The sequence below is a fragment of the Typha angustifolia genome, chromosome 11, assembly GCF_048772165.1.
Source record: "Typha angustifolia cultivar Huaian chromosome 11, ASM4877216v1, whole genome shotgun sequence".
In the NCBI taxonomy this organism is placed as follows: domain Eukaryota; kingdom Viridiplantae; phylum Streptophyta; class Magnoliopsida; order Poales; family Typhaceae; genus Typha; species Typha angustifolia.
In genome coordinates, this window is record NC_133249.1 from 9727946 (window position 1) to 9755656 (window position 27711).

At 38.2% G+C, this 27711-nt stretch overlaps 1 protein-coding gene across 1 annotated transcript; it reads left to right on the top strand.

Moving 5' to 3' along the window:
* The first annotated feature begins 5085 nt into the window (after positions 1–5085).
* LOC140770847 (acid phosphatase 1-like) lies at positions 5086–27630 on the top strand. Its single transcript, XM_073112155.1, has 3 exons — positions 5086–5768; positions 6423–6632; positions 27274–27630. Exons 1-3 carry the CDS (start codon positions 5251–5253, stop codon positions 27449–27451), a joined length of 906 nt encoding a protein of 301 aa, XP_072968256.1. The 5' UTR covers positions 5086–5250; the 3' UTR covers positions 27452–27630.
* Positions 27631–27711: the final 81 nt, after the last annotated feature.

A 27711-nucleotide genomic window follows, 5' to 3' on the forward strand; every position in this document is an offset into this window, starting at 1 on the left:
GAGCTTCGGGCCTTAGTGTTGGGAAGAGGGACCTCCATGGCCACTGGCCACCCTAGCCGCAGGGCGAGCTACTCTTGCTCCCTCATACGCGGGGAGGACGGGCGATAACTCCTATGCGGCATGGGTTATACCCGCCGCCGTCAAGCCGAGCGAAGGTGGGCTACAGGCCTTAGCCCACCAACCCAAGCCTTTAGTGGGTTGCAGTCAGATCGTAGCCCACTAGCCCAAAGATTTGGGTAGACTGTAGCCCACTAATCAAACCTTGGTGGGTTGTGGTTGGACCCTAGCCTACCTTAGCCAACCTTGTGGGCTACAGTTGGACTGCAGCCCACCAAGGCCTCCCTTGCCCTATTAAGTTAGGTTTGAGCTCAACCCAACACCCTAGTCTAGCCCATTTGGGGCCATTTGGACCACATAGCCCAATTTCTTTATTCCACCTGATTCTTTAGCCTAACCACTCCCCTAAAGATAATTTATTATCACCTAATTAGTGTGAATTTTAGGATGACATGGAACTCACTCTAGGGGACCCTTGACTCATGTATATGCCTAAACCTAAATTCTCTAATAAGGTAATTAATTTTATTAATTCGCTAATCTTACATATGGCTTTACTTGCATAAATTAATAGGATCAACACTACGTGAGGAGGATTTTAGGATTTCGGAGGAGCCGGCTAGCTGAGGAAAACTAGAGTACTATGGAGACACCCTAGGCAAGTAGAGTTTATACAAATCTAGAATAATGTAGTTACAGCTATTATACCTTAGCATTAGTACATGCATCTAGTGTACTACGATATATGTTTGACATGTGTAATTATTGATAGCTTACTCATCATGATATTATGTTTGACATGTGCATATACGTTAGTGTAACGATGCTCTACATGTGACTATACTATTAGTGGCCTACACCTAAGGTCGGGAGCCTGTGTGGCATTCAGGTAATTATACTGCATAGTCAAAACTAGATTATAATGATAGAAGAATATAATTGTGAGACGGGGATATATCTCTAGTGGTACCCGATGACGTAGGCTTAGGGCTCCCGATTCTCTCGCTAAGAGCGGTGATGATTTAGAGAGAGTGAGATATGGGCTCACGACCGGGGTCCTTAGTCTGATGGCTACAATCAATTAGTCACATGCAGTGTCACCATGCATGTGTGGGTAGCATTACCGCTAAATGTGTATATGTAATGCCCTCGCCCGGCGTAGGCACGTGCACGCCCACGCGCCCACATGGCATGCCGGAGCACACGATAAGACGGGCGGGGCCCGTCACGCACAAATACACTCCTGTGCACATATAATCATGATATCATCAAATAATATCTGCTAACATATTCATACTCGCATAATCCAATACTAAATAAATCTGTTAATATATGAATATCCAAGTTCACAATAATATACACTAGACCACTACCTAATTTGGCAGGACCCACACAGGCCACAACAAACAATCAAGATACAATTAAACAACTGATACACGAGTGTACTATAATTTGTCATGTACTATACAAATCATTGTCTGATACGATAAAATACAAATATAACAAACAATGATACACCTCAATATCTGGTTAAATTATTTTCTATACCACTTCACATCTATAGCTCACCTCATCTTTGCTCTAAAATATCTCATAAGAATATCTCAAGTCGGTATCATGTACCATAATATCTATAGGGCTTAGAAAAGAAATAAAGAGAGTCATAAGCAAAAGACTCAGTGAATAGACCTTACCTCAAATCAGTGATGCCAAACAAAGAGTAAATCATGTACTGGATAATATGAATCAGAAAGAGCATCATGTCATAAATGAGTATATGAATGTATTCTCAATAATATATAAATGAAAAGTAGATAACATGTCATAACTGATGAAAGTATATAATCTTCGACAATGAGTAAACAGATCTCCACGTTAGACTATCATCATAACTCTCTCTCAAATATAACACATGATGCATGCCGACCATAACCATGCTATGATATCAAATGCAATCATATATGATGTATATTGATCACTCGATAATCAGGTAATCAAATTATAATGAAAACATATGCATTTCTCAACATCTCAGTCATTAATGTCAGCTCTATATGTCATTATCATACTATACCACTATGCACAGTCAACACTCGGTACTTGATCTCAACATCATGCCCGAAGGCTTAGAGCATGCTCTGCCATCTGTAAGGAGTATCTCAAATATAATCATACCCTGCCATCCGCTAAGGGTATCAACATTCATCCAGACTAAGCACCCTTCTAGCTGATAGAAATCTCATGAGGATAACTCGCCACATATGCCTTGGCAAAGAGCATATGTCCGAATGTCTGCTGCGCACACAGACTAACGACCTCGGACGTACGGCTAACAGGATCGTGACTATGTTAAGCAATCAATCATCCACTAAGTGCATCCTAACCCTTGCACCCACTCGTGTATCCTCACGCGTTCTATCAACTATCCTATCGATCATATTTCATGCTTTTTTTCTAAATGACAGATCATATACATATATCCAGTACGATAACAAGTCAATGTATAACAGGAATTTATGTGGAATAGGAATCAAGAGAAAAATAATACAATGCAGTCTCCAATTATGTAGTAGACACATGCATACCCATGCTAATCTATCACAACATGCATACTCATGCTACAAATCAACTTGACATAAAATTATAACAGTATAATCATCTCTAATCATCTCTATATATCATCATCATACTTGTATCCAAGATCAGCCTAATTACATGCATGATAAAATATGCTCGACTATAATCATCTCTAGATAAAGTCATATAATTATGCTGGAGGCCAAAACATGCAAGTACATAATATATAATATAACCTAATTTGAGAAAGGTATTTAAGGGATAAGATTACTCACTGTCTGATCAGAAGACACGAACCATACATCTCTCACGTCCGTCAGTCAAACATCAACTCATCGTTAGGGTTCATGAGGTCTCACATAAGAGGGTTCGGGATCTGAGAATATTTAAGTAACATGAATTTAGCCGTTCATTTAATTAAAATCCGTTCAAGTATTAGATTTTCGAATTTCTACTTATCTTTATAACTAGCTAGTTTTTAATTATAAATAAAAAGATAAATATAGATAAAAAAAACTAATTATAATTAAATTATATCTTGATTAATTAGGGACTATGTAGTCATTACTTTATAAAATAATAAATAAAAGCATAAGCCTAGTATTTTATTTGTTACAAAATAATAATGTATAATAAATTATTAGAATTACTTAAAAATGTATCTCATAAGAATATTAGTATATAAATTTGATAATTATAATTTACAAATCTATATATTAATCTAATAGAGTATAAATAAATAAGTATAAGTATTAGCTAATACTTATACCTTATTAATCATCAATTATACAAATTATAATTAATAATAATCATATTGAATAATATATAATATTATTAAAATAATTAATGTCTGAATAATCTATTTGCATTAATTAAGAAGGAAATACTTAAATAAATAACATAAATAAAATAAAATAACATAAATAAATAAATAAAATAAATCACTTCCATTAGTGCTGGGCCGAGTGTAGAAAGAGAAAGAGAAGAAGCCGACGAAGAAGAAAAAAGAAAGAAGAAAAAGAAAGAAGAAAGAGGAAAAAAAAGAAAGAAGAAGAAGAAGAAGAATTAAGAGAAAGAGGAGGGGAGGGAAGTGCAGACCTGGGCCGACGGCTTGGCTCTGACGAGCCCGAGCTTGGGTGTGAACGAGAGAGAGAGAGAGAGGAGCTCACCGAAGCTCGCGGAGGTGGTGGCGATGGTTTCCAAGGACAACGACGGTAGCGATAGGCCGGCCTCGGCGAGAGAGAGAGAGAGAGAGCAAGGGAAAGAGAGATATAGAAGGAGAAAGAGAGGCGGTGGAGAGGGAAAAGGGCGACGACGCTAGTGCTCGCTGCGGCCAGCTGCCGCAGCCAACCGCGTGGCGCCTTACCATACAAGCTACTCATGGGCACGAGGCCGGCCACGTCGTGCCGAAAAACTTTTAATTTTAATTTTAATTTTTTTATATTTTTAAATTTTTATTTTGGCAGGTTGTTATAGTATATATTCCTCCTCGGTGTATGAGATAATGGATAGTTATGTGATGGGTGATTTTCTTGAGAATATCTACATAGTGTGGTGAATGGCTTTGTGAGCGTAAAACATGATTAATGCCTTGGTGAGTATAAAATGCTTAAACTACTATTTTATTGTTATGCATAACATGTAAACACTATGATTGAGATTTGTATGAATAAAAGATTGTACCAAGCTTTATATCTGTGTAGACTTATCCTGATATGATTAAAAAATGGCATGTTCTAGGATAGTGACGTGTAGTCTTTGATTATATTGATTTAGTAACTCATGGTAAGTCATTTAAACAAGCGTATTGTTATTGCTAGCAACTATAGGCATGCATTGGATATGTATCTATAATTTCATTATTATAGATTATATGGATTCTATTTACTGGACTATGTGCTCACCATCTCTTAATGGCATTATTTTAGAGCTAAGGGAAGTAAGTGCGGGTAGCGAGGACTAGCTGCCTTTTTATTTCAGTTATGTCTGTGTCTATTACTTGTATTGAGCCCCTGCGAGGACGTTATGGTTGACGTTGTGGTTGACATTGTATTTTGGACTTTAGAATTATATTTTGGATATGTATTTTGAAAGCTTGTTGTGGTCTATGGAACTTGTATTCAGACTCATATTGTTGAGATTGTTTATGGTATGAACTTGTATTGCTATGTGCCTTGTGAAAATCTATTACTGATTATGTGATGCACCGCTTCGAGGATTTACCCTCGCGTATATTTAGAGGTGTGGGTTAAGAGTAGTTTTTTTTTTTCTTACATAACGGTTACACATATTGAAGTGAGGAACTGAAATTGTAATATCAAAATCTAAATTCAAAACTATAAGATAGTTTTTCTGCAAAATGACTAGTCCTCCACTCCTCGAGGATATTAATACTTGACCGACTCCTCCTAGTCCCGGGTTGAAAGCTCATTCAAATAATTTAAAACGCCCCTTCCCTCGATCACCTCGCTTCTTCCCTGCCCATCGCTTTCCTCACACGGCATTCCATCTCCCGACCCCCATCTCTCATTCTCCAGCAGCAAAACCTCAACTCCAATCCAATCCATTTCTTCTCGAACAAAGGCCATTCTTTCTGCTTCAGGAAACCCTTCTCTTATGAATTTCCCCATTCTTAGCTTCCTCTATATTCCGATCCCCCACCTCTCAAGATTCCAGATCCGCGCCATGAAACCCATCTCCCTAATCCTCCTCGTCTCTCTCCTTCCTCTCGTCTCCCTGGCCTCGTCCCACGATCCCTTCGACGCCCACCTCCTCCCAAGGCCGCTTGTCCTCGAACTACCCTCTTCTTTGACCTCAGATGATCCAATTCACTCCCCTTCCTCCTTGGATAACAAAGAAGAGGAGCTCCTCCATCTCAAATGCACCAGCTGGCGCTTCGCCGGAGAAGCCAACAACCTTGTGCCGTGGAAGACGATCCCCGTGGATTGCGCGGGCTACATGAAGGATTACATTACCGGCCCTGCGTACCGGTTCGATCTGGAGATGGTTGCTCACGAGGCCATGGCATACGCGCGATCGGTACGGCTTGGAGAGGATGGGAATGATGTGTGGGTCTTCGATGTGGATGAGACTTTACTCTCTAATCTTCCCTATTATGCTGATCACGGTTATGGGTGAGATTTCGATACTTTATAGTCTTCAATAATTATTTGTACGAATCATGATCTCTGGATAAGATATATGGTGATACTTTTGTTACATTTCGATGATTGGATTTTTGATATTTATGTCCTGCTAGCTAAACCGAATTTTCAACTTTTAAGTACCATGGGGCTGGTCTGGGAACACTTACGAAGTAGCGCAACGCATTCCTTAATGGCCATTCTGGCAGTGTTAGGAATTTTTTGTTGATAATTAGGATTCCTTGTTGAAGCTCTGTTGATTTGTGTATATGCCTATTACGGGTTCACTTTGATCATTTTCTTGAACATCTATGAGGGGAATGGAGTATAAATAGATATTGGAAACTTCCAATGCCTAAGAACAGCAGGCTCTTTTCGTGATAGTGTTTTCATGTTACGCTTATTTTCCTTTCTTCAAACTGAAAAATGGAATAATGTTATAAGGTATAACTACCTCCTCTTTTGTCATTATTATGGAGTTTCTACTTTGTGCAAAGATAACTTAGAGAACATTATGATTACATCTGGTAGAACTTAAGACAGACTTCTTTGCACATCCTTTTGTTGTTATAACTTACAAGCATAACAGTCTTCTTCATTTCCCATATTAAACTTATATAATTGTTCAACTTGTTTGGCTTCCAGTCTTGAGGTATTCAACCCGCATGAGTTTGACAAATGGGTGGAGAAGGCAATGGCTCCAGCTATCCCTTCCAGCTTGATGCTGTACGAAGAAGTTAGAGCATTGGGTTTTAAAGTTTTGTTGTTGACAGGACGAAGCGAAGCACATAAAGCTGTTACTGTGGAGAACTTGAAGAAAGTTGGATTTCGAGATTGGGATAAGCTTCTACTAAGGTATTCCTCTTGGCTTCTATATTGAAAATAAATTTATATACTGCACGGCACATGCTTATTAATTGTTGAATTTCAGTTAAATGTTGCCCTAAATCACCTCTTTGCTACTATAAAATTAAACATTTTCTTCCTTTATATTTTCTCTAATTGCATAGGACACCATTTTGTGCCATTTTTATTGTAGCATTGTTACAATTTGTTATCTTAGTTCCAGCTAAACTGGAAAACCACTATGTTTCTGCCTCTAATTGACAATCAATACTCAGGCTTTATATATCATTATCCAAAAGAAGCAGATGCTCTCGAACTGCTTTAGGGAATTAAATAAAATTAACAAAATTCCCATCGGACAATTGGATTAATACTGCTGGTCCACTAGGCACTAATTGTTTCGGAAAATAACCTCCATCATCTTGGAGAGAAGAAATTCTTTTCTCCAATAGACCTTCCAATTTGAAATAAACTATTTATCATCTAGTGTGAGGTTTTTGAACCCTAAAATTGAACAAAATATTTCCTCCTTTTGATTGTTATATTTTGCTTTATTGATTGTACAATAAATCAAGTGATAGTTATGTCAACATGCACAAAGCACTTCAATAGTTGAGTCAAATAGATAATATCCTGGTAAGTTGATTTGGGCATATGCCCACATATGCCCTTTCTATTTGAGGATATCAAATTCATTGGTGCAGACATGAGTGATTTTTTAGCATAATGACTGGTATATATTTTGAATTTAGAACATAATTGATATATTATATAAAGCAGATAGGTATATGTGTTTCTTCTTGGATGCTTATATTAGTGCATCTTATTCATGTATTTAGTTTCCGTCTATCATTTCTTCATCTAGTATTAAAATTGACATTTTAATCATGATACAGGTCTTTATATAAAACTGCTTTTAGTTTGGAATATCTACAAGTTTGAAATCACAATTTGCATGAAAACATGCCCTCATAAAAATGTCTTCTCATTATTTATCTAGATTTCTAGGATTTTCTTCACTCAATTGTTTACCAAACTATATGTTACAATAGAACTAGTTAACCAGGAAATATATCAAGTTTCTCTATGTTAGCAACAACATTTAAAGAGATGATTTTTTTCCTTCTATATAAACTTAATATGAAAAATGGACAAATCCATCAAATCTATTAAATCATTTGATGCACTTAACCCTAGTTAAATTTGCTAACGGTTTCCTAGATATGTAGTGAGCACTATGAGGAATACTATTCAAGGTTTCTAGTATCTGGATCAGGATTGATATAGGCCATTTGAAAAAATTATGCCTATCGGTCACTTATATCAGATTAGACTATTTTTTAGTTATACAAAATTTTAAATAGTATTTAAAAATGTAGAAAAATTTCTAAAAATTTAGAAAAAATGTTAGGAAAATAAAAAATAAAAATTACTTACATATGAAGCCCAAAAATTTTAAAAATATATTAACTTATTCAAAATTCAAAACTTTGATGAATATCGAGTTAGCTCTCTTGTAAATTTTTATTGTCTTTATCATTATAATTACCATAAGTTTGTAAATAATGATGCCTAGAACTTGATGTTTTAAAAAGTGATTCCATTATACTAGTCATATTGTATGAATCTTGTATGCGATTTGTGTCTGAGAAGGATAATAACCAACATACATATCTTGTGTTTGAAAATACTGAGAATACTGAGGATAATAATTAGCATATGGATTTTGTAATGACTCCAAACAATAAATACTCGATGCACCATAATTATAGGAAGCAACATTCTCATGACGACGTCATTGATATGTATATACATTCTTAATTTTTCTGTCTTTAATTCTTATGCCTCCTTGATTTTTCTCGGCAAATATAGATGGGACAATCTCACCACTAGGTTTACGATTATGATTAGTATTAGCAAGTATACTATCTTTCGCTATCGAACAACTTGTTGTCCTCATTGTAGTCTCTCCTAATATTTTATCTCACTCTGAGTTATCTTTATCATTTAATAATCTATTTTCTGTTTCTCTGATATATAGAGTAAAGAGGTCTTCTTTATCAAAAATATGATTTAAATCAATTAGTTGTTCATTTTCTGCTTTTTTCTTAAATTTCTCTCAATATTATATTGTAATAATAAAAAACTAACTTTTTCAATCTTTCTATTGTCAATTGGTTGTGTGTTTTGATGTAGATTAAGGAGAAAGTACTCTAATTTCTTTTACACTGTAATAAAGACACTATTTGACTTAAAATCTTTTTTGTTATTGATATCAAATTTGATGCCTTCCCTAATTTATAGATAAACCACCACATTTGAAGTTTTATGAGACATAACTGTAACAACTTTAGCAATATTAAATTACCCAGCTCTCAATCTATATTTCTTCATTTGAAATCAAAAATATATTATTGCATACATTTAATAAGAAACTGATTATATTGAAAGTTAAAACTTAAAATAAATAATAATAAAATTATTTAATTGAATCATAACTCACTTTTTTATTGCAAAGGAATTCTTTTTGAATATTAGGTTCAGGCTTTCTGATTACCTTCTAACCTTCAACAAGACGTTACTATCATTATTAACATTTGTAAAGAATTGAAATATTGGATTAAGAAAATACTCTGTAAAAATTTAAAATTTGTAAGCATTCAAATTTTTAAATATTTATAAATAAAAGTAAATTAGTAAATTAAAACTTAAAAGGATGCCTACCGGTAACGTGTATATCTATATGTAGTTATTTATTCTATTCGGAATCAATCATCTTTCACCATTTCCTATAGCTTTGGCCTATATTTTTCTATTAATTTTTTTGCTAGTCTATTGCCTTATATAAAAAATCCATCTCATACTTATCATCACTATCTACAGTCGTAATACTTTGATAAGATATGACTCAAATATTGTGGTGATAATTGTAATATCCTCTCAAAATATATTTTTAAGAGTCATGCTCTTTAAAGTTTTATTTTTAAGTTTCATATTATTAACTTTTATGAAACACTCTTGTGATAATAATATTCGCATAATATTATCTTTGTAGCGCATGATGCAATCTAAAGCTAAAAACTGAGTGACAAATTTAATGACGCCGAGTCTGATGATCTCTTTACCACTAGTCATCTGTCTAAGTAAATTAAGAACTCAATTATGGTTATATAAAAAAATCTATCAACCTTTGACTTTCATATATGATCATATCAATTTGAGGCTTTTTTGTAATATCTTCTAACATTAGATTAATACAATATGCATTACATAACGTTCAATATAAATGAGACCTTTTTATTATAAGTTGATATGCCTCATGTTGGGTCATTGGCTCTTAGTTTTGGGCCAATTACTCGTTCTAAATTCAAGGCATCCAAACTACTCTTGAGCAACTCTTTGTAGAGAAAATGGGTGGTATAGAAGACTTAGCAAAGAACGAAGTGGAGACCAAGCCTAAAAGAATCACTTTGCTCATTTGTGAGAGTAATTAGCTTGGGTTATATTCGTGCTTAATTCAGCCCATTTCAGGACTCGAAGAATATGGATTAAGTTTTAATTTTCGTTCATTTTTTGGTGTCTTTTCAATTCCTTTGACTTAGTAAGTGTGCGGGCCATTTAATAAAGTTGAACGGATCTTCTTGTTTAGTGGCCATCTATTAGCTTTCTAGAAATGTAATTTGAGTAGACTTTGAAAAGGCTTGTTTTAAAAGTGGAATAGATAGGAAATGAGTTCAGAAATTGCTATTGCTTAAAAGTTATGAAATTCTTATCTAAACTTTGGTTTAGTGGCAAATTATCTTAACAGAATTTGTTCATGGAATTCCAAACTTGTCAAATAAAAGCTATTAGTTCTTTTTGTTTCTTTCTTTTAGAGCTTGTTAAGGTCCACAAAGCTATTTTTTTTAGACCCAGCAGTTTTATAATTGGCCCCATTATCATTAATCACTGGAACTATTCTTTTTTCATTTATATCTTGTACCACTTCATCCATTAATTGATAAATATAATTTGCATTTTTAAAATAGATAGTAGCATCCACAGACTTCAAAATTTTTTGATACATTTAGTTAGAGTCTTTTATTATTGCATTAGTTATTTATTTTTATTAAAATAAATTTTCTGTAGGTCACGTTCGAATGCGGTCGGGCGTGTTCAAACGCCTACATCAGGTTCATAAAAACAGAGAACGCCTTTTGCACATTCGAACGCGATCGACGGGAGTCCATTAGAATTAGGGTTAATAATTATTATTTTGGCTTGTTGGCTAGCCTCTATAAAGGTGTGGATGGCAGCCAAAATCATAATGCTATTGGAATATTGGTTTTTGCCTCTATCTTTTCTCTACTCTAATCTCCCTCCTCCCTTTTCACTAACCTACCACCTATATCGTTGGCAAGGTCTCTCCTAACTTCTAATATCTCTTGTCTGTTGAGTCTTCCCTCTTCCTTGAGATCTCGACCACTACTTCCCCTTCGTCTTTATCCTTTAAACAACATCAACCATCCACTCTCATATCCATTATCATCTATAACCCTAACATCCACTCCACCCGTCACCACCACCATTATTCGCACTATATCGTATTTTCATCTAAGTTGCAGTTCGAATCTATGAAGGGCATAAATACGAAAAATGTAGATCATGGAATTATGGACCGATCCCACTTGGTTTCGTAATGTTCTAACTATGAGAGAATATTTGGTTAATATTTTCCCTCGGTTGCGTGGATTGCTTCCTACAATAAATCCTGATCTTGAAGGAATCATTTCGTAGCTTATCATTGGTATAGAGCTAGGCGAACCTCAGACCTTCATTAATGGTGGAAACAAAGATGGCATCAATAAGGAGATCAATAGAAAACACACCGATAAAGAAAGACTCAATCTATGATAACCCTAACCGTGAGGCCTATTCCTTTGGGGCGACCATGGTAGGACCGAGTCAACCAACGTCCATGGGTATGAACATGGGCTTGGCGAATGAATTTAGGGACATGTTCTAAACATTGCTGCATAGGGTTGACGCAATGCAGAATGATCATAATGTTTTAAAGGAATATGTTATGAACCGATCGGCTTCGTCATCTCCTCGACGAAGATCGGTGCCTTAAGGACTAGCGGTGGGATCACATCGAATCAATACCCCACAGGTTCAGGTGCGACATGTTAATGTCAATAATCCTCTTTTAGCTATTCCTACACATTATTCCCCACCTCTGATACATAAGCTAAGACCGGTGGTGGTGGAACCTGAGAGGTGTGCGGCACCGGTGCGCTTTGTCGATAAAGAGGATTGGCATTTAGAGGATGATGTTGATCCTTTCGGAAATGGTGATGGACGTGCTCGAAGATTTAGAGAAGGAGATCAACAAGCACAAAAGTTCAGACTTGAACCAAGGATCTTTCTCAAATCTGACAATGTATCCGAGGGAGAACCACATGCTTAGACTTCCTAAAATTCTAAGGCAGTGATCCGATAGATTAGCTGTTTCAAATAGAACAATACTTTGATTGTCAAGGGACAGCGGAGTATGCAAAAGTCCAGATGGCAAGCTTTCACCTCCAAGGAACGACATTGCATTGGTATAGATTGGCTATTCGTGGTGGATGATTTATTAGTTAGGTTGACTTTTGTAAGAGGATTACATGCAGATTTGGGATAGCGGTATATGTAGATTTTGCTGCCATATTAAGCAAGATGGTTTAGAGGATGATCGTATTGGAGTACCAAGCAGAATTTGAAAGAGTTAATAGTCATTGTAAGCCATCTTGGCCCGAACCGACATTGATGAGCACATTCAATTCAGGGTTGCAGGTGGAGATACAGGCAGATGTCCGTGCTCTTTGTCCTACCCGTAATGTCCTCGGGTACTTCCACGTCGAGGATATTGCGGGTGGACGAACTCGTTAAAAAGCATTGTGTGCGTATCCTCATCGATTCCGAGAGTACACACAACTTTCTAGATGAGAGGTTAGTGAGGAAGTTAGGTTTGGATGCTGAACCGACCGCGGGTTTTGACGTTGCTATTGGAGACGGCACGAAGCTTTAGGCGGAGAGCTTGTGTCGCGGGGTCGGTATACGAGTGCAAGGACACGACATTATTGTGGACTTGTATTCGTTGGCGCTCCGAGGAGCGGACATTGTCCTAGGCATTTAGTGGTTACAAAGCTTGGGATCTGTCACTTTTGATTTTTAGAGCATGTGGATGAAATTTAAGGAAACGAAGATGTACAGCTTGATGGCGTTCGGTATCTGCTGATTCCAGCGATGCAGCCGATGATGGGGTTGTTTTGTGCGAGTGATTTGGCCTATCTTCTTCAGTTAGGCCCAGTAGGAGATGAGTCTCAAATAAGTCTAGATACTATCATCGAGTTGTCTAATTTATTAGATAAATTTGCTGGATTGTTTGAGGAATCAAAGGAGTTGCCATTAAGGCGAATGGCGAACAATCATAAAGAGATTGTACATGGGGCTGCACCGGCGAATGTGAGGCCATATCGATATTCACATGTGTAAAAGGAAGTTATCTCCAAGATGGTAGTCGAGATATTAGAGCAAAGCTTCATACAACTAAGTCATAGCTCTTACTCATCGCCCGTGCTATTGGTGCGAAAGGACAGGACATGGCATTTTTGTGTCGACTATCGGACACTAAACGCTATCACTGTTAAGGACCGGTATTCCATTCCGCTCAAAGAGGAGCTACTGGACGAGCTTGTAAGGGCGACCATATTCAGCAAGCTTGACTTGAGGGCTGGGTATCTTCAAATTAGAATTCACCCGGCGGATATGTACAAGACTACATTTCGGGCTCCGGACGGGCACTACGAGTTTCGAGTGATGCCCTTTAGTCTCACTAATATTCAAGCTACTTTTTAAGGCCTCATGAATGATATTTTTCAGCCTTTACTGTGAAGGTATGTCTTGGTATTTTTTGACAACATTTTGATGTATAGTGATGTGCTCTAATACCAAATTGATGTGCTCTGATACCAAATTAATGGGTTCACGATACCAAAGAGAGGCTACGCAACGATTCATTTCAGATCTGGATGTATTACAGGAATCAGTCTACGCAACCATGGGAAAATATTCGTCAGCTATTCTCCGGTAGTCAAAAAACTATAAAACCAATTAGGTTAGATCTATAACTTCTTGATCTACAACTTTCGTATTTACGCCTTTTGCAGATTCGAACTGCAACTGGGACGAAAACACGGAATAATGTGGGTGATGGTGGTGGTGACGGGTGGAGTGGATGTTAGGGTTATGGATGGGTATGGAGATGAAGGTGGATAGTGGATGTGATTAAGGGATATAGACGAAGGGAACGAAGTGGTCGAGATCCCAAAGAAGAGGGGTAACTCGACAGACGAGGGAGATTAGAAGTTAGGAGAAACCTTGCCAACGGTAGAAGTGGAAGGATGGTGAAGAGGGAGGAGGGAGAGAGTTTAGAGAGAAGATAGGAGGCAAGAAATCAATAATCAAATTCCATAATAAATTTGGCTGCCATCCATATATTTATAGAGGCTAGCCAACAAGTCCTAAAACAATATGCAACCCTAATTCTAGAGGATTCCTGTCGATCGCATTCGAACGCGCCGAATTGCGTTCGAACGCACCAAAAGACGTTCTCTGTATGTGCGAACGCGATGCAAGCATTCAAACGCGAGCGTTCGAACTCATCTGATCGCGTTCAAATGCACAATATGCTTTCTCTATATTTGTGGACCTAATGCAGGTGTTTGTAAGGGCGTTCGAACGCAACCCCTCTTGCGTTCGAATACGACCTACAGGAATTTTATTTTAATGAAAATAAATAACTGATATAATAAGAAAGATCCTAACTAAGTGTATCAGTCCACCACGCTTCCCCCACCTTGCCCTGAAGGGAAAAAGCTCCAAAATGTCAGTCTCCAACTCCTATGTCGTCTCATCGGATGGCTTGCCAAGCTACTCAACTAAAATCTCCATCTCCAATCTAGTACCATGTCGTCGTTGGCGTCTAGCAAGTACACGAACTGGTTTTACAATCTCTATCTCCTCTAATGGCTCCGGTAGAACTGATCCAACGATCTCATGATCTCCAATGCGCTCTCTCAGCAATAAAACATGGAAGACAGGATGCACTCTTGACCTCTCCGGCAGCTCCAATCGATATGCAACTGGACCAATACGCTCCAATACTCGAAATGGACCAAAGTAGTGATGTGCTAACTTTTGGTTACGCATCGGGCGCAAGGTCACCTATCGATACGGTTGCACCCTCACAAACACCCAACTACCGATGTTGAACTCTTGCTCCCTATGTCTAAGATCATAAACTTACTTCATGCAATTTTGGGCAAGTTTAAGATAAGCACGCAACCTCCTCAATGTGGTGTCTCTATCCATCAACGCTAAGTCCACCTCCGTCCGGTCTGTAGATACTTCTGGATTATAAGCGTGTAACGTCGGAGCCGTGCGTCCATACACCACCTTAAATGGAGTCATGCCAATACTGCTATGGTAGACAGTTTTGTAAGACCATTCCGCCCACGGTAAGAATTCCAACCATCGTCTTGACATCTCCCCAACAAAGCACCTCAAATACTACTCAATGTCTCGATTAACCACTTCGGTTTGGCCGTCCGTCTGTAGATGGTAGGCCGAACTGAAGTTTAATCAAGTTCCCTGCAATCTGAAAAACTCAGTCCAAAAGTTGCTTATAAATACACGATCACAATCCGAGACAATCGTGCGTGGTATGCCATGTAACCGAGCAACATCTCTAACAAAAATTCCAGCCATCGACTTGGCTAAAAACAGATGTGACAATGCTGAAAAATGCGCATAATTGTTCAATCTGTCAACCACCACAAAGATAACGAAATAACCACGTATTATTGGAAGACCCTCTATGAAGTCTATAGAAATGTCTTCCTAAACACGGTCCAGTATATGTAAAGGCTGTAGTAATCCGGCCGGTTTTAATGTGGTTGTCTTAGCCTTTTGGCAGACTTTGCAAGCAAGGACAAAACTCCTCACATCCTGCCTCAATCCTAGCCACGTGTAACTCTGAGATATTCTCCTATAAGTCTTCAAGACACCCTCATGACCAGCTTCTGGAGTTTGGTGGAAGTGCTCTAACAATTTCTGTCGCAATCCATCATTTGTGGGCACCCGAATGTATTCGCGGTGCAGCAGCAAACTGCCTCAATTTTTCAATTCTGGATGGCGCTCTGGATCATCCATCACCTCATGCAACAATCTCAAAACATCTGGGTCAAATGTACATGCATACCTCAACTCGTCAAGGAGAGGAAAGGTAGGAGAAGAATAGGCTGCAAGCTCGGTGGTATCGGGTTGACGTGATAGTGCATCCACTGCTCTATTTTTCGTTCCCTTCTTGTATTGAATTTCATAATCATATCCCAGTAATTTTGTGATCTATCTTTGCTATGCCGGAGTGTGTATATGCTGTCCCATAAAGTATGGAAGGCTCGTTTCATCGGTTCGGATAATAAATCGTCTACCGATCAAATAAGGCCTCCACTTTGTCATCGCATGCAAAATTGTCAACATCTCTCTCTCATAAGTCGATAATTGTTGAGATTTTTATGATAAAGCCTTGCTCAATGGGACGTCCTTGTATTAGTATATCTAACACCCGATGTATCACATTCCATAATAAATTTTTTGGTGAAGTCCGGTAGCGCTAAGACGGGTGCCGTCGTCATTGCTGTTTTCAGTTTTTCAAAGGCTGTAGTGGCTTTATCCGTTCATCTAAAAGAGTCCTTCAACAAAAAAGTGAGGAGGAGCAATCTTGCCATATCTGGCGATGAATCGGCGATAATATCTGATCAGCCCAAAAAATTCTCTCAATCCGGTGGTAATAGTAGGAATAGGCCAAGCGGTCATGCATGCAACCTTTTGAGGATCCGCTAATACACCCTCTGCTGAAATGATGTTGCCTAAATATTCCACTTGTGATACTCCCCATAGGCATTTGAACTTCTTGATCTTCAATTGGTTTTGCTTTAACAAATTCAGCACATCCTCCAAATGCCGCTAATGCTCCAATTCAGTTCTGCTATACACCAAAATATCGTCAAAAAATACCAAGACATATCTTCGAAAGAGAGGCCGAAATATATCATTCATGAGGCCTTGAAAAGTAGCTGGAGCATTGGTGAGACTAAAAGGCATCACCTAGAACTCGTAATGCTCGTCCGGAGTTCGAAATGCAGTTTTGTGCACATTCGCCGGTTGAACTCTAATTTGATGATACCCGGCCTCAAGTCAAGCTTACTAAATATAGTCGCCCTTGCAAGCTCATCTAGCAATTCCTCGATAACCGGAATAGGATACTGGTCTTTGATGGTAATAGTGTTTAGTGCCCGATAGTCGACATAAAAACGCTATGTCCCGTCATTTTTTCGCACCAATAGCATAGGGGATGAGTATGAGCCTTGGTTAAATGAGGCATTTCTCCAACATCTCGGCTACCATCTTTGAGATAACTTTTTTTTCTACATGTGGATACCAATATGGCCTCATGTTCGTCAGTGCAGCTCTGGGTATAATCTCTATGCGATGGTCCGCCGCTTTTCTCGGTGGCAACTCCTGTGGCTCCTTAAACAATCCAAAAAAGTTATCTAATAAATTAGACAATTCAATGGTAGTACTTGAACTCATTTGAGGCTCATCTCCTGCTGGTCATAACTCATGAAGATAGGCCAAATCATACTCACAAGGTAGCCCCACCATAAGCTGCATCACAGGAAACGGCGAAGACCGAACACCATCAAGCCACACATCTTTGTTTCCTTGTTTAAATTTCATCCACATACTCCGGAAATCAAATGTGACGGGTCCTAAATTCTGTAACTATTGAGTACTAAGAACGATGTTCGCTCCTCGCAGTGCCAACGGATACAAATCCATAATGATGTCATGTTCTTGTACCCGTATACTGACCCGATGACACAAGCTCTGCGTCGTAAGCTTTGTGCTGTCTCCAATAGCAACGTCAAATCCTATGGTCGATTCGGTATCCAAACCTAATTTCTTCACTAACCTTTCATCTAAAAAGTTGTGTACTCCCCGAATCGATGAAGATATGCACACAATGCTTTCTAATGAGTCCGTCTACCCGTAACGTATTTGGCGTGGAAGTACTCGAATATGCATACATCGATATTTCAGCTTGGATATCTTCTTCCATGCCCTCCTCAATGGTCTCCTCATGGACCTCCTATGGACACTCTCCATCAACAACCTTATCCTCCTCGAAACTATCGATAAGCATCACACTCCCGATCGATTTAGAACACTGATGACCGGGGGTGAAACGCTCATCACATCGAAAGCAAAGGCCCTTCGCTCTTCGCTCTTCCACTTAGGCAGATGTGAGAGTTCGAACGAGGGGTCTAGTGCCTCCTGTAACATCGGAAGAAGGTCTCAAAGGTGGTCGTGGTCTAGTGCTTGCAGTCGCTGTTTTTGAATCCGTAGAATTTTCAGCCGGTGTTCTAGGTGCAAATCGCCCATCTCGTTACCCCAATTGGTTATCGCTGCCATCTTTAGAGCCTTATACTTTTGTTCCATCCTCACGGTCTTCTCAATGGCCTCCTCAAAAGTAGTAGGACAAAGAGCACGAACATTCGCTTGTATCTCCTCTCGCAGCTCTGAAATAAATGTGCTCATAAATATCTGTTCAGGCCAAGGTGGCTCACAACGACTAACTCTTTCAAACTCAGTTTGGTACTCCAATACGGTCGTCCTTTGAACCATCTTGTTTAATGTGGCAGCAAAATCTTCATATGCCGTTGTCCTAAATCTGTGTGTAATTCTCTTACAAAAATAAGTCTATTCAGTAAATCAACCATCACAAATAACTGATCTATACCAATGCAATGCCGTTCCTTGGAGGTGAAAGCTTGCCATTTGGACCTTTGCATCTTTCGCTGTACCTTGATAATCAAAATATTGTTCAACTTGAAACACCCAATCTGTTGGATCATCGCCTTGGAATTTAGGAAAGTCCAAACGTGCGGTTCTCCTCCAAATAGCGTTGTTAGGTTCGCAAAAGATTCTTGGTTCAAGTTTAAACCTTTGTGCATGTTGATCACCTTCTCTAAATCCTCAAGCACGTACATCACCATCTCTAAAGGGATCAATGTCATCCTCAAAGTGCCAATCCTCATCGACGAAGCGCACCAATGCTGGACACCTCTCGGGTCACCGCCGGTTTTGGGTTTTGTAACAGAGATAGGGGATGATGTGTAGGCATAGGTAAGAGGGGATCATTGACACTCGCATGACGCACCTGGACCTGTGGGGTATCGGTTCGTTGAGGTACCACCATTGGTCCATCTTGAAACTCCGATTGTCGTCGAGGTGATAACGAACCCAATCGGTTCATGACATATTCTTTGAAATCATTGTGATCCTTTTGAATTGTGTCAATTTTATGCAGCAATGTTTGGAACATGCCCATAAGTTTATCCGCCAAGCCCATATTCACATCCATGGACGTTGGTTGACTCGGTCTTGCCGTGGTCGCTCCAAAGGAATCAGCCTCATAGTTAGGGTCATCGTGGATTTAGTCTTCCCATCAGTGTGCTCTCCATAGGTCTCTTTGTTGATGTCATCTTTCTTGTCTCAACCATTAGTGGAGGTTTGAGGTTCTCCTGGCTCTGATACTAAATTGATGTGCTCTAATACCAAATTGATAGGTTTTTGGTACCAAAGATAGGCTACGCAACGATTCCTTTCAGATCTGGATGTATTACAGGAATCAGTCCGCGCAATTATGGAAAAATATTCGTCAAATATTCTTCGGTAGTTAGAAAATTACGAAATCAATTAGGTTAGATCCATAACTTCCTGATCTAGAACTTTATATTTACGTCCTTTACAGATTCGAACCGCAATTGGGGCAAAAACACGGAATAATGTAGGTGATGGTGGTGGTGATGGGTGGAGTGGATGTTAGGCTTATGGATGGGTATGGAGATGAAGATGGATAGTGGATGTGATTAAGGGATATAGACGAAGGGAACGAAGTGGTCGAGATCCCAAAGAAGAGGGGTGATTCGACAGACGAAGGAGATTAAAAGTTAGGAGAAACTTTACCAACGGTAGAGGTAGAAGGATAGTGAAGAGGGAGAAGGGAGAGAGTTTAAAGAGAAGATAGGAGGCAAGAAATCAATAATCCAATTCCATTATAAATTTGGCTGTCATCCACATATTTATAGAGGCTAGTCAACAAGTCCTGAAACAATATGTAACCTTAATTCTAAAGGATTTTCACCGATCGCGTTCGAACGCACCAACAGACGTTCTCTGTATGTGCGAACGCGATGTAGGCATTCGAACTCGCCCGACCGCATTTGAATGCACAATATGCGTTATCTGTATTTGTGAACTTGATGCAAATGTTCGCAAGGGTATTCAAACGCGACCCCTTCTGCGTTTGAACGTGACCGACAGGAATTTTATTTTAATGAAAATAAACAACTAATACAATAAGAAAAGATCCTAACTAAGTGTATGATATAGTAGGGCTGAAATGGAGCATTGGCAGCATTTGGAGGATGTGCTGAAATTGTTGAAGCAAAACCAGTTGAAGATTGAAAAATCCAAGTGCCTATGAGGAGTACGACAAGTGGAGTATTTAGGCTACATCATCTCAGCGAAAAATATAGCGACGGATTCTCAAAAGGTAACATGTCTGATCGCATGACCGACTACTACTATCACAGGATTGTGAGGATTTTTAGGGTTGATCGGATATTATAATCGCTTCATCGTCGAGTATGGCAAGATCGCTGTTCCTCTCATTTCTTTATTGAAAGACTCTTTTAGATGAACGGATGAAGCTACTACAGCCTTTGAAAAACTGAAAGCAGCAATGACGATAGTGGACTTAACTAAAGAGTTAATTATAGAATGTGATGCATCGAGAGTTGGCATATGAATTGTACTAATGCAAGGAGGACGTCTCATAGTCTTTCTTAGCACGGTTTTATTACAAAAATTCTAGTAATTATTGACCTATGAAAGAGAGATATTGGCAATTCTACATGCGGTGATAAAGTAGAGGCCTTATTTGATCGGTAGGCGATTTATTATTCAAATCGATCAAAGGAGCCTTCCATACTTTATAGGACAGCATATTCACATTCTGGCACAATAGAGATGGGTCATTAAATTGTTGAGATATGATTATGAAATTCAATATAAGAAAAGGAACGGAAAATAGAGCGGCGGATGCACTATCACGCCAACCCGATATCACCGAGCTCGTAGCTTATTCTTCTCCTACTTTTTGTTTTCTTGATGAGCTAAGGTATGCATGTACATCTGACCCAGATGTTTTTAGATTATTATAGGAGGTGTTGGATGATCTGGAGCGCCATCCAGAGTTGGAGAATCGAGGCGATTTGCTGCTAGACCGTGGATACATTCGAGTGCCCGCAAATGATAGATTGTGGCAGAAATTATTGGAGCACTTCCACCAAACTCCAAAGGCTGGTCATGAGGGTGTTCTAAGGACTTATAGGAGGATATTTCAGAATTGCATGTGGCCAGGATTGAGGCGAGATGTGAGGAGTTTTGTTCATGCTTGCGAAGTCTGTCAAAGGGCGAAGGCAACCATATTGAAATTGGCTAGATTACTACAGCCTCTATTGATACCGGACCGTGTTTGGGAAGACATTTCTATGGATTTCATAGAGGGTCTTTTGTTGGTACGTGCTTATTTTAATATTTTTGTGGTTGTTAACAGGTTGAGCAAGTATGCGCACTTTTCTACATTGTCACATCCATTTTCAGCGAAGTCAGCGACTGAAATTTTTGTTAGAGATGTTGCTCGGTTATATGACATGCCATCCACGATTGTCTTGGATCGTGATAATGTATTTATGAGCGACTTTTAGATGTTGTTTTTTATATTACAAGGGACTCGATTGAACTTCAGTTTGACTTACCATCCACAGACGGACGGCCAAACCGAGATAGTTAATCGAGGCATTGAGCACTTGCAGTGCTTTGTTGGAAAGATGCCGAGACAAGGGTTGGTGTTCTTACCATGGGCGGAGTGGTCTTACAACATTACCTACCATAGCAGCATTGGCATGTCTCCGCTCGAGGTGGTGTATGGGAGCACGACTTCGACATTACGTGCTTATGACCCAGTGGCATCTGTAGATCGGACGGAGGTGGAGTTAGTTTTGATGGCTAGAGATGCCACATTGAGGAGATTGCGTGCCCATCTTAAACTTGCTCAAAATTGTATGAAATAAGTTTATGATCGTAGCCATAGGGAGTAGGAGTTTGACATTGACAGTTGGGTGTTTGTGAGAGTACAACCGTATCGATAGGTGACTTTACGTCCGATGCGAAACTAAAAGTTAGCACATTGCTACTTCGGTTCTTTACAGGTGTTAGAACATATTGGCCCGGTTGCATATCGTTTGGAGCTGTGTGAGGGGTCGACAGTGCATCCTGTCTTCCATTTTTCATTGCTGAGGTAGTGGATTGGAGATCATGAGGTCGTTGGATCAGTTTTATTGGAGTCATTGGAGGATACAGAGATCGTAGAGCCAGTTTGTGTACTTCCTAGGCGACGACAACATCATGGTACCAGATTAGGGATGAAGGTTTTAGTCGAGTGGCTTGACAAGTTGATAAGTTTTACGATACCAAATTGATAGGCTCTGATACCAATGATAGGCTACGGAACTATTACTTCAAGATCTGAATTTATCGTAGGAAGCAGTCCACCCAACCGAAGGAAAATATTCACTAAATATTCTCCTATTGTCAGAAAATTATGAAACTAAGTGGAATCGGACCGTAACTCCCTGATCTATGATTTTCGTATTTACGCTCTTCATAGATTCAAATTGCAACTGGGACGAAAACACATTATAGTGCGGATGATGGTGGTGGTGATGGGTGGAGTGGATGTTAGGGTTATGAATGATATTGGAGATGAGAGTGGATAGTTGATGTTGTTTAAGTGATAAAGACAAAGGGGAAGAAGTGGTTGAGTTCTTAAAGAAGAGGGAGGACTCGACAAACGAGAGAGATTAGAAGTTAGGAGAGACCTTGCCAATGGTAGAGGTGGTAGGTTAGTGAAGAGAGAAGAGGGAGATTAGGGTAGAGAGAATGGACTTCTACTGATCGCGTTCGAACGCGCTCTATCGCGTTCAAATACGCATTTTGCGTTTTCTGTTTTTGCGAACCTAATGCAGGCGTTCACAAGGGCATTCGAACGCGACCCCTTCCGCATTCGAACGCTATCTACGAAAATTTTATTTTAATAAAAATAAACAACTAATGTAATAAGAAAAGACCCTAAGTGTATAACAAGTCATCTGATGAGGTGACATAGGAGTTGGAGATGGATATTTTGGAGTGTTTCCCCAACTTTACACCTTGGGGATAAGGTGGGAAAAGTGTGGTGGGCTGATACACTTAGTTAGAGTCTTTTTTTATTGTATTAGTTATTTATTTTCATTAAATAAATTTTCTGTAGGTCGTATTCAAATGTGACGTGACGCCGCGTTCGAATGCAGTTTGGCACATTCAAACGTCTACATCAGGTTCGTAAAAATAGAAAACGTCTTTTGTGCGTTTGAATGTGATGGAGCGCGTTCAAAAGCGATCGGCAGGAGTTTACTAGAATTAGGGTTAATAATTATTATTTTGGCCTGTTGGCTAGCCTCTATAAAGGTGTGGATGGCAACCAAAATCATAATGCTATTGGTTTTTTGCCTCTCTATCTTCTCTTTACCCTAATCTTCCTCCTTCCTCTTCACCAATTTACTACCTTTATCGTTAGTAAGGTCTCTTCTAACTTCTAATCTCTCTTGTTTGTCAAGTCCTCCCTCTTCTTTGGGATCTCGACCACTTCTTTCCCTTTGTCTTTATCCCTTAAACAATATCAACCATCCACTCTCATATCCATTATCATTCATAACCCTAATATCCACTCCACCCGTCACCACCACCATTATCCGCACTATATCGTGTTTTCATCCCAGTTGCAGTTCGAATCTGCGAAGGGCATAAAACACGAAAAATATAGATCAGGGAGTTATGGATCGATCCACTTGGTTTCGTAATTTTCTAACTACGGAAGAATATTTGGTTAATATTTTCCCTCGGTTGCGTGGACTGCTTTCTGCAATAAATTTTGATCTTGAAGGAATCGTTTTGTAGCCTATCAATATGGTCTTCATACTCGAGAACATTAAGAAATTAATTATATTTCTTATGTTTTGTGTATTTCACCTATCATATGTCAGTATAATTCATTTCAATACCATTTAAATGTTTCAATGTAAGTACGAAGTTCATCTATCTCTGAGTCAAGATATTTAGTAGTAGTATCATTTGAACTAGGAGGCAAAACACTAGGCCCTACTGATTGTATAGCATCTACTATAGTGTGATAGTAAAGACTATCAGTTACATTAAAATAAATATGGTTGTACAAGAAAAATTTAGATATAGCTCTATTAATGTGTTTCTTTACATTTTTAATTTCTTTGAGAGTTTTTTTAATAAAAGTCTGTGTACAATATGTATCAAGTAGTCTAATATTTTTAGACTTCGTTGTAACGCCAGGAGTCCTAGAGGTAGAATTGCAGTCTTTTTATTCTCTCTTTGTATATGAATTGATCTAGATCTTTGAAAGTTACCGCCATTGTTTTTTTTCATCTCTTTCTCCTTTTTATGCATATTTTTGCTATCTTTCATTACCCTTCTCGTTTATCTCTCCTCATCATCTTCTCTATAGAATTATACATCAATTTTTTACAAACCTTTGATTCTCTCTGTTGTGTAGATTATTTATCCTTTTTTTTCTAGTTAGATGAGTCAATATCTGTTTTCCAACTTTCATGGACACTTGAATATAAGTTGTTATATTTTTTTGCCTTCCAACCAAATTTTCTTTTAAATAGCTAGCCCATTACTCATTTCTTTTCCACACCAGTTGTATTTAACACGTTTTTTTATCTTGCCCAATAGTGCTGGAATGTTGTCATCCAATGTTAGTATCATATGACTTCTCTTTTAGAGCTATTGATATTTTATATTTTTTTACTGTAATTCTGTAACTAAAAAACATAAACAAAAATCAAAATAAAATATAAAATAATTTAAATTTTAAGAAAATTAAACTCTCTCAATTATTTTTATAATTTATTAATCTTTACTTTCCTTCTTCCCCCTTCTCTCTCTAAGAGTCTCAGCAACTATTGCTGCTGTAGTGAAGCAGCAGTAGTAGGTGCGCGCACTTGTTGCTGCTTCACCATAGGAAGAGAAAGAGAGAGGGAATGAGAGAGGAATTATAAACTGAGAAATTGATGTCATCGGATCTTCGTCAGAGAACATCGCGGAATATCTACTTGGTTGCCGGTGGAAGAGGTGAAAAAGAAGAGAAAAAGAAAAAAAGAGAAAGAAAGAAAAGAGAGAGAAACGAGAGAAATGAGAGAAAGAGAGGCATATGGGGGGAGAGGGATAATTGATGTCCCTTGGGTCATATCTAGTATTGGCCAATACTCTAGCCGAAACCAGCCAGGATAAGGATCGGCTAGGGCCAATCTTGATCCGTTTCGGTCGATCCCACTTGGGATCGGCTGAAATTGGGAGCCTTGATACTATTGTGTGCTAGACTTGTAATTTTGCAATATATTATTGTTTAAAATGAGCCGGCAAGTTCATGTAATCTATCAACTTTATCTAATTTACAGGATTAACATTTATCTAATGGTGCTCCTCACCTATATGTTTAAAGGATAATGATAACAATTGCAAGTTGACATCTTATCTAGTTAAGTATGAGTGTTCCCAGATAGGTGCCATTTTTGGATATACAATATACTAACAGACTATGGAATTGTACATACACAATCTATGTTTGTTCAACTTAGGCAAGCAAGCATGCATATTTAAAGCCATTTGGTTCTCCCATGAACTCACTATGATAGTCAAAGATTAATTTCGTGATGCCAGGCATATATCTGATTTTCTCTCTATCCATAGAGTTAGAACTGGCATGAGGTTAGGGAAGCTAGATTGTACGGAACCAAGGAACTTTTTTGCCAAATAGCAAGCTTGCATCTAGTCATCTATAATATTACACCTATATACCATGCCCCTATCCTATCTGAGACCAACATTTGAGAAAAATGAGGACCGGTGCTACCTGCAAGTGTTGTACGATGCCTAATAAATCTTAGAGGGAATCAAACAGGACTATAGAATCATTTAATGATATTAAAATAACGAATAATGGAAACAGTCATTAAAACATATTCTGTTCTGAAATGACCATTATCCAATGAAGTTATATTTATTAAAATAACGAATAATGGAAACAGTCATCAAACTGTATATGGTGTCTGCCAGTCATAGGTTTCTGTTTTGAACTCATTCTATGACTACAGTTTGAGGGATCACAAGCCAAACACAGCCTAGTTTGATAAGCTTTTAGGATAGCTTGGGACTGTTTTGATCATAACTTTGCTAGTTGTAGTTATGATTCTTGTCTTAATTGAAAGGTTGGAACATAGTAGCATATATTCGTATTGTTTGTTACTAAGCTAAGAATATGCTTATTTCTACATTTTAAATTTCTATAATTTGACTAATAAATATATCTCATCTAACATTTTCTGTCTTTTTGACTTCGCAAGTCCATTGATACCTCAATCAAATAAAATCCATTCCTGGTCTTAGAAAATATGAACTTCTAGGATGGATCTACTAAATACAAAATGCATGATGCATCTCCGTGTCACCGAATACTTAGTCGGATAGGGTAGAAACATAACTTTATTATAGTATAGTGAGGGCTATACTGGTTAGTTTATCTCAAAATTAATTTAGGAGTACTACTGTTCTATCTCCTCTTTGTTTTCATCTAATATTTTATATTTACCAACAAAATTCAATTATTTTTCCTGTAAAGACATCATTTCAATTAACTACCGTTTTAATTTTTCTTACTCTCTCTCTCCTCTCCTTATCATCCACTATAATGGGTATTTTGATCGTTTGTCAAAATGTCTCCCAAATTTATTACTTTTTTATGTCATACTAAGTGTAATTATTACACTATTATACTGGTTTACATTCAAACACCATATTAGCCTAAATTAGTTTAAGCCAGCTTATTTAAGTTAAAGAAATGAGCATGCCTAAATTAATTAAGGATTTATACTACATCCAAATGCCACCTTAATGTATTAACTTACAAAATTTTTATATTGCAAGACTAAGAATCCTTATGACCAATCGTGATCAAATTTCCCATGGATCATTTTTTATGTTTAACCATCTTTATCATATGGTTGTTGCTCAAGGATTTAATGTTAGTAGGCTTTAGAATTGGTTGACTCCAGTTCTATTCATGGTGCACATTCAAAATCCAGGACCTGGTATGTTTGACATCTGGGTAATTGAATTGAAAAATGTTAACTGAAATTGGGAAGAAAATTCTCCAACCTAATGGATTTTGACAATTTCTGCTTGAAGACTCGTGCAAATGCTTTAAGATTTTCTGTAAATAATATTGTTGGATAAGCACGCTTTCATTCTTGCTTCTTGTAGCTAATTTTTAAGCTTGTTACTAAACAACCTTGTCCAGGGGATCGAATGATCGTGAGAAACCAGCTACAATGTACAAATCTGAGAAAAGGCGTGAGTTAGAAGCAGATGGTTACAGAATTCAAGGGAACTCTGGTGATCAATGGAGTGACTTGTTGGGTTCCTCCATGAGCAGCCGTTCCTTTAAGCTCCCGAATCCCATGTACTACATCCCATAAGGGGTCTGTGACTCTTAAGAAATATATTCATTCATTGTTTTCTGACTACATCATGGTCAGTCATTGTATATTAGATGTCTATATAGCCAGAAGGGTTCAAGTGTAAGAGGCATTGGAATTAAACCTGATTGTAGTTCAAGGAAGGATCGTTTGATGGCTTGCATTCTGGGCCAGTACAAGTTGGGAATTCTGAAGCCGTGAGTGAATTTTCTTGATGCATTCATAAGGTGACGTAGCACTAATACAGGTAAGAGATAGTT

Bases quoted from the DNA above. Each gene is read 5' to 3' on its own strand.
- LOC140770847 (XM_073112155.1), top strand. From the start codon at position 5,251: ATGAATTTCCCCATTCTTAGCTTCCTCTATATTCCGATCCCCCACCTC. The intron at 5,769-6,422 runs GTGAGATTTCGA...TTTGGCTTCCAG, and splicing joins TATGCTGATCACGGTTATGG to TCTTGAGGTATTCAACCCGC. The intron at 6,633-27,273 runs GTATTCCTCTTG...AACCTTGTCCAG, and splicing joins TGGGATAAGCTTCTACTAAG to GGGATCGAATGATCGTGAGA.